The 11,219-nt window shown below is 37.7% G+C and overlaps 3 protein-coding genes across 4 annotated transcripts; 2 read left to right on the forward strand and 1 right to left on the reverse strand.

Moving 5' to 3' along the window:
• Positions 108–3,072, forward strand: LOC104716395 (protein MRG1). Its single transcript, XM_010433768.2, has 11 exons — positions 108–319; positions 776–829; positions 956–969; positions 1,061–1,206; positions 1,465–1,500; positions 1,667–1,707; positions 1,920–2,021; positions 2,200–2,279; positions 2,375–2,544; positions 2,638–2,722; positions 2,820–3,072. Exons 1-11 carry the CDS (start codon positions 179–181, stop codon positions 2,911–2,913), a joined length of 963 nt encoding a protein of 320 aa, XP_010432070.1. The 5' UTR covers positions 108–178; the 3' UTR covers positions 2,914–3,072.
• LOC104716396 (probable cadmium/zinc-transporting ATPase HMA1, chloroplastic) lies at positions 3,215–7,698 on the forward strand. Of its 2 annotated transcripts, none has more exons than XM_010433769.2 (13): positions 3,215–3,817; positions 3,925–4,075; positions 4,175–4,359; positions 4,494–4,640; positions 4,728–4,923; positions 5,051–5,163; positions 5,502–5,740; positions 6,099–6,204; positions 6,318–6,482; positions 6,623–6,839; positions 6,922–7,109; positions 7,187–7,279; positions 7,358–7,698. In XM_010433769.2, exons 1-13 carry the CDS (start codon positions 3,329–3,331, stop codon positions 7,532–7,534), a joined length of 2,466 nt encoding a protein of 821 aa, XP_010432071.1. In that variant the 5' UTR covers positions 3,215–3,328; the 3' UTR covers positions 7,535–7,698. The 2 variants fall into 2 exon arrangements, with proteins under 2 accessions (XP_010432071.1, XP_010432073.1); XM_010433771.2 differs by having other exon boundaries at positions 7,193–7,279.
• On the reverse strand, positions 7,827–9,079 carry LOC104716397 (transcription factor MYB44-like). The gene has a single exon (XM_010433772.2). The coding sequence runs from the start codon at positions 8,951–8,953 to the stop codon at positions 7,985–7,987; it is 969 nt and encodes a 322-aa protein (XP_010432074.1). The 5' UTR covers positions 8,954–9,079; the 3' UTR covers positions 7,827–7,984.

The following is an 11,219-nucleotide window of genomic DNA, read 5'->3' on the forward strand; positions in this document are numbered from 1 at the left end:
TTAAGGGTTCAATTGCAAATATATTTTATTACAAGATTAGCCTTTATTGTATTAAAATTATAACATTAGCCTTAATCTCGTCGAACCGGCGGCAGTTTGCGTCGTATAGATTCATATTAAAGATGACACACCTTTTGTGAGATGATGAGAAGATCTCTGCCTCTCGCTCTCGGTGACAATGGAAAGCTCGTCGAAGGAAGCGACGGCTTGTGATGGAGATACGGCGAGCGGTGGCGCCTCACCGACTAACGACGGCAGTCTCTTCTCGGAGGGCGAGCGTGTTCTCGCTTACCATGGTCCTCGCGTCTACGGAGCCAAGGCAAATTTCAAAACTCTCCCTAATCTTTCTTTCTCATTGAGCACCTTCGGGTGTTTGCATAATTTGAATCCTGGAGATTAACTTGTTCCCGTTGATTTTGCAATTCTTGTATTTATACGTGGTAGTGGAATTCACTGTTCGGATTTATCGGGATTGGAATTGGGATATCTCTCTGCTAGATTTGGTCGGCTTGGTTGATTTCTCTATGAAGTTAAATAGATCCTCAGAATTTAATTGTTTGCGCTTTAAGATTTGGAATTGGAATGTTCTTAAAGGCCAATTTAATTTCGTTGGAACATTGAATTCAGGAAAATTTTGGGGAATAGGGCAAAGCTAATTTGCATGATTAATTATTTCAATCATATCATTATGCCCACTGGCACTAGATTGAGTCTTATGGATAGTGGTTTCAGTGTGGGTAGACGTGAGATATCATTATTAACATTCTTTTTACAGGTTCAAAAAGTGGAGCTTCGCAAAAAGGAGTGGAAGTACTTCGTTCATTATCTTGTGAGGCCTCCTTCTTCTGAGCACTATCTTGTTTGGTTTACTGCATGTTTTAGATGCTAGTTATTTTTAGTTTGTTCAGAGCTTTTGGTTTTCAGTAATAAGTGATGTAGCGATCTTTGTCTGCAGGGTTGGAACAAAAAGTGAGTATCTCTATGCTTTCATGTCTATTCTGGTGGTTTATGTATCAACATCAGTAGATTGGAACCCATGACACGAATGTCTTGCCAACAGTTGGGATGAATGGGTTAGCACTGATAGATTGTTGAAACATACCGAGGAGAATCTTGTGAAACAGAAAGCTCTGGAAAAAAAGCAAGGAACAGAAAAGGGTAGCAAGTCTGGGCGTTCGGCTCAGACTAGAACTAGAAGCTCTGCGGGTGAGTCTTAACATATGGTATATAATGCTTTTTAAGTTGTGATAATAATGGCGGGAATTTGTTAATGGTTCTAGAAGAGTCCTTTTCCAGATGGGTGATTGATGTTATAATTTTAGAGTCAGAGGATTGTATGTAGATAACTGAGTTGATATTTTGCCCACATTAATCCTGTTGAGGGTTCATGAACCATGATGCTTATTTGATCATCCATGCTATGAAACGAACTTTTTTTTCAATCATGTTTTTCTTATGTTGCAGACACAAAGGCTGATAAAGATGATACCAAGACCAATTGTAAGCAACAGATTAGTTTTTTCCTCCCTTTTTATTTCAAGGTCCCCCCAACAAATTCCAAGGAAATGGTTTGATATCTGTTAATCGCGGGGGAAAAATTAGATTGCTTTCAACTGAAATTATCGGAGTTAAGCTGGTGTATAGATGATTACATTTTCTGTTGCAGCTGCAAGAGGAAAGAAGCGAAAGAACGAGGCAGGCAATGAGGTTAGGCTTATAGATGTACTAGATTGCATATGTACTTTTCTCTAGATTTTGTGCTAAAATGCCTCATATTGATAAAACCAATAAAAGCTTTTGCATACTTATTAGGTATTTGTTAAGAGTTGTTATGCACATGAAGACATATACAAACAGGGGTAATTTTCAGATCATCTAAAATTGATAAGGTTGGTTCTGTATGATTTTGTATTCTATAGAAGGAAAACGTATCGTCAGAAAAGTTAATGAAGATCCAAATGCCCGCAACACTTAAGAAGCAGCTCACTGACGACTGGGAGTACATTGTGCAGATGGATAAGGTATCATCAATTAGATCTAATATATGCAAATATTTGTGGCACGATTATAAATGTTATTGAAATTGCTATACCTGAGAGTTAAGAGACAGAAGTGTGTATGTTGTAGTCGAAAGCACGTTTAAAACAAAAAGTGACTAGACTTATGTTTGATACCATGTCTTTTAATAATATTATATAGGTTGTGAAACTTCCGCGCTCACCTAATGTTGATGAGATATTGACCAAGTATCTTGAATTCAAAACCAAGAAGGATGGAATGTGAGTCTTCTAGTCGTACGCATAGTTTGATAGATATTAATTAGTAACCTTCAGAAAGCAATGTAGCAAATTCGTGTGTTTTTGTTTTGGTGTAGGAAAACAGATTCAGTCGCTGAAATTTTGAAAGGCATAAGGAGTTATTTCGATAAGGCCTTACCAGTGATGCTCTTATATAAGAAAGAGCGACGACAATACCAAGAAGGAATTGTGGATGATATTTCACCTTCAACTGTGTATGGCGCCGAGCATTTGCTTCGTCTCTTTGGTAATATCTCAGGAAGTTGCATTTCTGACAGTAAAATCCGATGTTCTTCTGAATCTTTAGTTTTGCTTTTAACCAAAAAAAAAAAAATTGCAGTGAAATTGCCGGAGCTTCTTTCATATGTAAGCATGGAAGAAGAAACATGGAGTCGTATGCAACAAACATTATCAGACTTCCTTAAGTAAGCCTAGCTAGTCTTTCCTTTTCACCACCATTTTTGATAGTTCTCTTTTTTCAACGGCGGCGTAATTTAGAATTGCTCCATAAAAACTTTTTAGGTTTGTTCATAAGAATCAGAGTACCTTCTTGCTACCAACAGCATATGATTCTGATAAGTTGGCAGATAGTAAAGGCAAAGGAAAAGACGACTGAGAGCTGCAGAAAGAAAAAATATGTCTGTATGGAGATGTTGTAATTTTATAAATACCTTCATTTTTCTGATGAACACACAATTGTAACATTTTTCTGAGATCTGTTGCCGAATATGAACATCTTTATAGGCCGTTCAAGTGAACAATTTGGTTTGTGTTTTTTTTTAATTTTTAATCCTAGTATAATACTAGTAATATTCAATAATACATGAAATTAAAAAAAAAAAAAAAAAAAGTAAGAGATGAGAGATTATTTATGTGGCTAATATTATCGGAATAATTTATATATTGTTTCGCTTCTTTCTCTGTTATTCTTCTTCCTTCCTTTTCACCAAAGACGACTCTAATACGGAGCCGGCGAGATCAGAATCAAATGATGGCATGAAAAAAGACGCTTGAGCTTAAATTCGTCGACTATGGAACCTGCTTCTTTTACTCGTTCTCCTTCTCTTACTAGATTTCCTTATCGTCGCGGTTTATCTACTCTCCGACTCGCTCGAGTTAACTCGTTCTCAATTCCTCTTCTCCGTCAAAAACCTCTCCCTCTTCGTAACTCTGCCTCCCTTATTCTTCCACCACGGTCGATTCGTCTACGTGCTGTCGAAGACCACCATCACGATCATCATCACGACGACGAGCAAAATCATCACCATCATCATCACCATCAACACGGATGCTGTTCTGTGGAATTGAAAGCGGAGAGCAAACCTCAAAAGGCGTTGTTCGGATTCGCTAAAGCAATCGGATGGGTTCGATTGGCCAATTTCCTCAGGGAGCATCTTCATCTTTGTTGCTCCTCCGCCGTAATGTTCCTAGCTGCTGCCGCGTGTCCTTACCTTGTTCCTAAACCTTACATTAAATCTCTTCAGAACGCATTCATGATTGTTGGTTTCCCTCTTGTTGGAGTAAGGGTTCTTTCTATACCCTCCCTCTCTCTATACTATGAAGCTCGTTGTTAGATCTTTTAGTTTACCTAGACGATTTAAGCGATTTGGTTTAATGGTTTTGTTAGGTTTCAGCATCTCTCGACGCACTTATGGATATAGCAGGAGGAAAAGTGAACATCCATGTCTTGATGGCACTTGCGGCTTTTGCATCTGTGTTTATGGGGAATGCTTTGGAAGGAGGATTGCTTCTAGCCATGTTTAACCTTGCTCACATTGGTCAGAAACTCTGATTTTTTTGGATTAGGGGTTTTTTTCATTGTTAATGTTATCATAACGCCAGAGATTTTGAGCCTTTGTCTTGTTGTTTTTCTTCAGCCGAGGAGTTCTTCACAAGTCGGTCAATGGTGGATGTTAAAGAGTTGAAGGAGAGTAATCCGGATTCTGCACTGTTGATCGAAATGAAAAATGGCAATGTTCCAAATATATCTGATTTGTCCTACAAGAGCGTTCCTGTGCACAGTGTAGAAGTTGGATCCTATATTTTGGTTGGAACTGGTGAGGTCTGTGAAACTTTTCTATTTGCTTTCATTACTTTAAATATTTTAGATATGTGAACTTTAATATCATTGCTATAGATATGTTTACTGGTGTTATAATCACGGCTGTTAAGTAATGGAATTTTTTTCTTATGTAGATCGTGCCTGTAGATTGCGAAGTCTATCAAGGTAGTGCTACCATAACAATTGAGCACTTGACTGGGGAAGTTAAGCCGTTGGAGGCAAAAGCTGGAGATAGAGTACCTGGTGGTGCAAGAAATTTGGATGGCAGAATGATTGTGAAGGTATTTTTAATCATATGCTCATTGCTTTGGCTTGCCTCTTATTTAGAATCCTCAAGCTTATCTTATTCCATGAAATTTCTAAATTAGGCTACGAAAGCATGGAATGATTCAACGCTTAACAAGATTGTACAGCTGACCGAGGAAGCACATTCTAATAAACCCAAACTTCAGAGATGGCTAGATGAATTTGGCGAGAATTACAGCAAGGTGGTGGTTGTTTTGTCACTTGCTATAGCCTTCCTAGGTCCATTTTTGTTCAAGTGGCCTTTTCTCAGCACTCCAGGTAGATGTCAGGGTCATGCTCACCCTTTTTAACATAACCAATTACTTGGTGAATCACAGACTGAATCTTCGTTGATGTAACAAACTATCCTTGTTATTTAATAAGATATATCACTTTCATTATACAGCGTGCAGAGGATCTGTTTACAGAGCATTGGGACTTATGGTGGCCGCATCACCATGTGCTCTGGCCGTAGCTCCATTGGCTTACGCCACTGCTATTAGTTCCTGTGCAAGAAAGGTATTGTTCAAGTACTCTATGTGACCACTGTGACCACTGCTTAGTTACTGAAAGTACAATGTGTATCATAGCTTTCTTGCACTGCAGAAATGCAATTTTGAGTGGTTTGTATATGCTCTCTTGTAGCAGATTAAGCTGTTGAAGCCAAAGATTCTTATGTGATCTGACAATAGTTAGGACTGAAATGGTGCCTAATGGTACATAGGCAATAACATCGTCTCATCAGTGTAGACTATTATATTCCTTTTAGTTCAACCGAGTGTTTGATATCATTAGTATTTAGTTCCTTTTTTCCAAATCTGATTGTAAGTGTGTAAACCCTACTGTGTGTTTTACAGGGAATATTGCTGAAAGGTGCACAGGTTCTAGATGCTCTCGCGTCTTGCCATACTGTTGCTTTTGACAAAACAGGGACCTTAACAACTGGCGGCCTTACTTGCAAAGCAATTGAACCCATTTATGGGCACCAAGGAAGAAATAATGCAAGTGTAACAACTTGCTGTGTTCCAACTTGTGAAAAAGAAGCTCTTGCAGTAGCGGCTGCCATGGAAAAGGGAACCACGCATCCTATTGGAAGGTATTGCTTGTTAGACATCAATTGCTAGTATACAACTTATTTTATCTCAAACTGTAGAACTATTCAAGTTCTACATATGTCCTCCTATCATTCACATTACAAAGTTCTACATCACATTTTTGGATGGTACACTCATTTTGGGTAGCATGTTGATGTTAACATCTAGAGCCTTTTCTTATTTCTATTCGATCACCACGAACAGAAGGGGCATAAAGTAACTTTTAACACTATGAAGCTCTCTCTCTCTCTCTGCTTTTTAGACTGGCTCATTCGTTTAAATGATGCTTGGTCTGGTATAAGTTTGAGATTTATGAGTACGCTATTTCTGGTGTTTCTGACACATTTGATCTTACTGCAGAGCTGTGGTAAACCACAGTGTAGGTAAAGACCTTCCTTCTGTTTTTGTTGAAAGCTTCGAATATTTTCCTGGCAGAGGTCTTACTGCTACTGTAAACGGTGTTAAGGTGCAACACAGTTATTTACTAGTTTTTTAGTATGTGTGACGTGTGTATATTTCTGGCTGTTATTCTCTAAGTATCTGATGTCGTCTCTCATTGCATTTTTGGCTTTGTAATAGTCAGTAGCTGAAGAGAGTAGATTACAGCAAGCATCACTTGGTTCTATAGAGTTCATTACCTCGCTTTTCAAATCTGAAGATGAGTCTAAACAGATCAAGGATGCTGTAAACGCCTCTTTGTATGGAAAAGACTTTGTTCATGCCGCTCTTTCTGTTGATCAAAAGGTATGTTACGACAAAAAGGTTTGGTGGTCCAAAAAACACTTTCCTACATCAGTCATTAATTTTAAAATCTGACCATGTATTTGTCCACATATGACTCTGTATCACTGAAATTTATGAGCCTTGAAACTAAATTTATCCAGGTAACATTGATTCACCTCGAAGATCAGCCTCGTCCAGGGGTGTCAGGAGTTATAGCAGAACTAAAAAGCTGGGCCAGACTCCGAGTAATGATGTTAACTGGGGATCATGATTCAAGTGCTTGGAGAGTTGCAAACACAGTTGGTATTACCGAAGTCTACTGCAACCTAAAGCCAGAGGATAAGCTAAATCACATAAAGAATTTCGCTCGGGAAGCAGGTAATTATTACTCTTGCCATAGTCACCAATCAAAAACATCTATCAATAAGCTGAGAATTTAGAGTTTGATGATTTTTGTTAGGTGGAGGTTTAATTATGGTAGGAGAAGGGATTAATGATGCTCCAGCTCTAGCAGCTGCAACCGTCGGGATTGTTCTTGCTCAACGTGCAAGTGCCACTGCGATTGCTGTTGCCGACATTTTACTTCTTCGGGACAACATCACCGGTGTTCCGTTCTGTGTCGCGAAATCCCGCCAGACAACATCATTGGTAGATAAAAGGAAAAATTCTTTGTTCGTAACCAATATCAGATGTAAGATTGTCAAATTTATCAAGTGTTTATCAAGTTGCAGGTCAAGCAAAACGTAGCTCTTGCGTTAACATCGATATTCTTAGCCGCTCTCCCCTCAGTTTTAGGGTTTGTTCCGTTGTGGTTGACGGTAAGCAAATTAATACCCACTACAAGCTTTGTATTCCATCATTTACCTGAGACCTAACCTGCGGGATTTTGATCATAGGTACTTCTACATGAAGGTGGGACTCTTTTGGTATGCCTAAACTCAGTACGAGGTCTGAACGATCCATCATGGTCGTGGAAACAAGACATATCTCATCTAATCAGCAAGTTAAGCTCACAAGATCCTACCAGTAGCAACAGCAGCAACAGTTTAAGCTCTGCCGAGCCTTCACATTAGGGGTAACTTGTTGTCCTTTAGTCTAATTATGCAGAAGCAAGAAACTGCATTGTATGATCCGCTTATATGAAACATCATCATTCGTATATATATATGTTACGTTTCGACTGGTTTCTTCAGGTGATTTTATGTCACGTGAATAAAATTTACTCCTTTTGGTTTGTGTTTGTCTCCTAGTAACAAACCCATAGAATAAGTTTTACTTTTGTTTTGTAATAAAAAAAACTGGCAATATTGTTGTTTGTTGTTAAAATGATCTTGCTTTGGTTTTAATTGAATCACGAAAGACCCATACAAAAGATTTTTTTGTTTCGCTTTCCTTCTTTCGTCTCTACTACTGGCTGGCTCTCTATACATTGAAAAGCCTGAAACTTTTTTTTTTATTTTCCCGAGAAACAGAGGGAAAAAAACTTCAAACTTGGTTCTTTATCTCTCCACTCACTACTACTACTACTCCATCTTCCCAATCCCGATTTGGTTCACTATAAACTCTCTAAACCCGACACGACGACTGTTTACACTTTGCGGCATACACGAGCCACCACCACCACTAGTTCCTCCGCCGGAACCACCGATGTTCCCTCGCTGTAAATCCGCCATGTAACTCCTGACCTCCGTCCTGATCATATCTTGAACCACCGTCATGAATTCACCACCAAATCCACCAGATATCCCTTTGGGATCTTCTTCTACTTCTACTTCCTCTTCCTTTCTAACGGGGAACAGCTCCGCCGTGTAACCACCGTCCATAACCGTATTCTGGTTTAGTTCCGGTGCCTCGTTGACTCGAACCGTCTCCTCAGTCCATGGGAGAGACAAGCTAAGATAAGTCGGCGGATCTTCACCGGACGATGACGCAGTCACCTCAGATCTAACCGTCGGTTTATTAAACACGTGTTGTTGGCCTTGGCCACTAGATTGCTCGCTGACGTCAGATCCCGATGGACTCTCGGGACTCATGTACAGCCCAGTGGACACACCACCACTCGCCGTACGTTTCAACGGCTGCTCCTCTCCTAAATTACCATCATACCCTCCATTCCCACCAAAATCGCAACTTTGCCCTTCGACGCTGCATTTTCGCTTCAGCGTCGAGTTCCAATGGTTCTTGATCGCGTTGTCGGTTCGTCCATTGAGGAGACGAGAGATGGTAGCCCACTTGTTACCGAACCGAGCGTGAGCTCGAATAATGGTATCGTCTTCTTCCTGAGAGAAAGCACGGTGCTCAACCTCGGGAGAAAGCTGGTTACACCAACGGAGACGACAAGATTTGCCGGAACGTCCAGGGATTGATTTGCTAATCAAAGACCAGTTCCTCGGACCATGCTTTTGAACCAGCCTCTGCAACAGATCGTCTTCTTCTGGACTCCATGGACCTTTAATCCTCTCCATATTCTTTCGGGTCGTCGGGTTTGACATCGCCGCCGGATCTTTTTTATCGGACTGTTCTGTTTTTTTTTTCTTTTTTTTCTCACGCGTCCTCTTTGTTTATTTTGTTTTTTTTTGGTCCTTAGGAGTTTTTTTTTTTAATGTGTTGGAAGAAAAGGTTTTTAAGAGGATAAGAGCAAGAAGAGAGAGTATTTATACGAGAAGGGACTGGGCAAAAAGGGTAACCGGTTCAACCGGTTAATCTTTCTTATCGCTTTTTTTAAACAGAAACTATATTTTTTTAAGTTATTTTAGTTAAGAAAAACTCTGCACTGTGTAACTATTTCTTAACTGCATAAATGTTCTTGAAACGAATTTTATAATTTGTTTGTTAAGGAACAAAATAAATTAAATTAAAAAAAAAACCGTTTTGACTATAAATAAAAGAGATTTGATCAGTGTTAAACGGATAACTATAGTCGTTACTCATTAACGATTTTGACTAATTCAGTCAAAAAAACTATATATTGTTAGGAGTTATTGATTTAAACGTTGAATAATTTAATTTTTTATATGGCAGTTATCTTATATATCTATATTTACTTGTTTTCCTAAGTCAAATATTCCAAGAAGAAAAAAAAATCCAATTTTTATGTGTATATAGAATAGTCATAAATTGGTCTTACACACCCTACCCTAATACGCAGCGGTCTACAAAGTTTTAAATGAACGTTGTTGCGTTTTATATCATCATAAACAGAAGATATTTTAAACACGTCGGCGATTAGAAAAAGCGTTTAGGGCGATCAGCGTTTATGAATTGTGAGGGGGGGGTTTATTAACATCGAGAGCAGAGGAGAGAGAGAATCTTCCAGGAAAAACGGTTGGGGACTTGGGATACAGCTGTATATTGACACGTGTCAAATTGAGTTTGTGAGATTTGCTTTTTGTTTATATATAATAATAAAATAAGTGAGAGATAGAGTACGCTTGAATGGTACAAAAGGAGCGTTAGTTCCACTCTCGGTTTAACAGGTGGAGCGTTTTTAACCCAATCATTTCATTTTCCTTCTTAAAAGCAAAATCAGTGACACTCACAAAGTAGCTAACTTCTACGTTTAGAAAAAAAAAAAAATCATATTTCCTTTTTTGATATTATTTCTTAACTTTTATGAAGGTTTGCAATTTTCACACGTTTATGAAAAAAAATTATTTTGTAAAACATTGATACACAATTATAGTAGAAAAAGTGAATTCAAAAATGGCATTGTATACGAAATGTTTTTTTTTTTTTGTATATATCAAATTTAAAATTTGGTAAAAGCTTGTAAGTGTTGAATCCAACACCTGCAAATATTGCTTGATACCAAAAAAAAATAAAAATGAAAAATATTGCTTTTAAAATAAAAATAGTAAGTGCAACCAAAAAAAAAAAAAAAAAAAAANACTACAAAGAAGTCAATAAAAAATAGCCGAAAGTTTTTTAGTTTATGGACAGAATAGAAGTCTTTTTGGTATGTATATTTCAATATTTTACACAATGTTTGTTACATGTCATTGTCTATCTCTTTGTGTGTGGGTTAGATATATAAACGATGTTCCAAATATCCAAAATTTTGCTTAAGATGTAAAATGTGTCGGTGAAAATAATGTTAGACGTTGTAGTCGTAGACAGCAAAGCTTCTAGGCTTCTACCTAGCCTACAACATACATCATACATGTAACTAGAAATCACAAGTGAATGTGATAGTTTTACAATGGTGTTAAAGTTTAAAAACCTAAATGTCATGATCCATTTACAGGAAACGAACAAGATAATTTTAAAAACGGGTTGAGCTCATTTAACCAGAAATCCAAAATGGTACGCGTAGTTAGGTAATTGAGCGTGTGGGATGGGATAATAAATACTTTTTCAGGATGTGTGTAGTGTAGTAACTTTTTTTTTTTCACTAACAGAAAAGTGTAATTGGCAGAGAAAGTAAAAAAAAAAACCTAACAAACTGACATACAGATACAACAAAGAAATATCTAAAAAGATTCAAAAATATCTAAAACCAAGTCCTCTTTATGCAAATATCTAATTTGCCTCTATACACATGAGATGAGATTCGTAGATTAATTTTTTTCACGAAGATAAAGAAACGAACATGCAAAATATCTAACTTGCCTTCAAAGTTTTTTTTGTTTTCGTATATAATAATAATAAAAAAAACTCAACCCAATTCGCAAAACCTTTTGATAAAGTCGTGGAGCTAAACAACGATAATTGAAGTAAAATGGTAAAAAAAAGAAGAATGTGTATATAGTAATAATATTT

The sequence above is a fragment of the Camelina sativa genome, chromosome 10 (assembly GCF_000633955.1).
Source record: "Camelina sativa cultivar DH55 chromosome 10, Cs, whole genome shotgun sequence".
NCBI classification, from domain to species: Eukaryota; Viridiplantae; Streptophyta; class Magnoliopsida; order Brassicales; family Brassicaceae; genus Camelina; species Camelina sativa.

Bases quoted from the DNA above. Each gene is read 5' to 3' on its own strand.
- LOC104716395 (XM_010433768.2), top strand. From the start codon at position 179: ATGGAAAGCTCGTCGAAGGAAGCGACGGCTTGTGATGGAGATACGGCG. The intron at 320-775 runs GCAAATTTCAAA...TTCTTTTTACAG, and splicing joins CTCGCGTCTACGGAGCCAAG to GTTCAAAAAGTGGAGCTTCG. The intron at 1,708-1,919 runs GTTAGGCTTATA...TGTATTCTATAG, and splicing joins AGAACGAGGCAGGCAATGAG to AAGGAAAACGTATCGTCAGA.
- LOC104716397 (XM_010433772.2), bottom strand. From the start codon at position 8,953: ATGTCAAACCCGACGACCCGAAAGAATATGGAGAGGATTAAAGGTCCA.
- LOC104716396 (XM_010433769.2), top strand. From the start codon at position 3,329: ATGGAACCTGCTTCTTTTACTCGTTCTCCTTCTCTTACTAGATTTCCT. The intron at 4,360-4,493 runs GTCTGTGAAACT...TTTCTTATGTAG, and splicing joins TTTTGGTTGGAACTGGTGAG to ATCGTGCCTGTAGATTGCGA. The intron at 6,205-6,317 runs GTGCAACACAGT...GCTTTGTAATAG, and splicing joins CTACTGTAAACGGTGTTAAG to TCAGTAGCTGAAGAGAGTAG.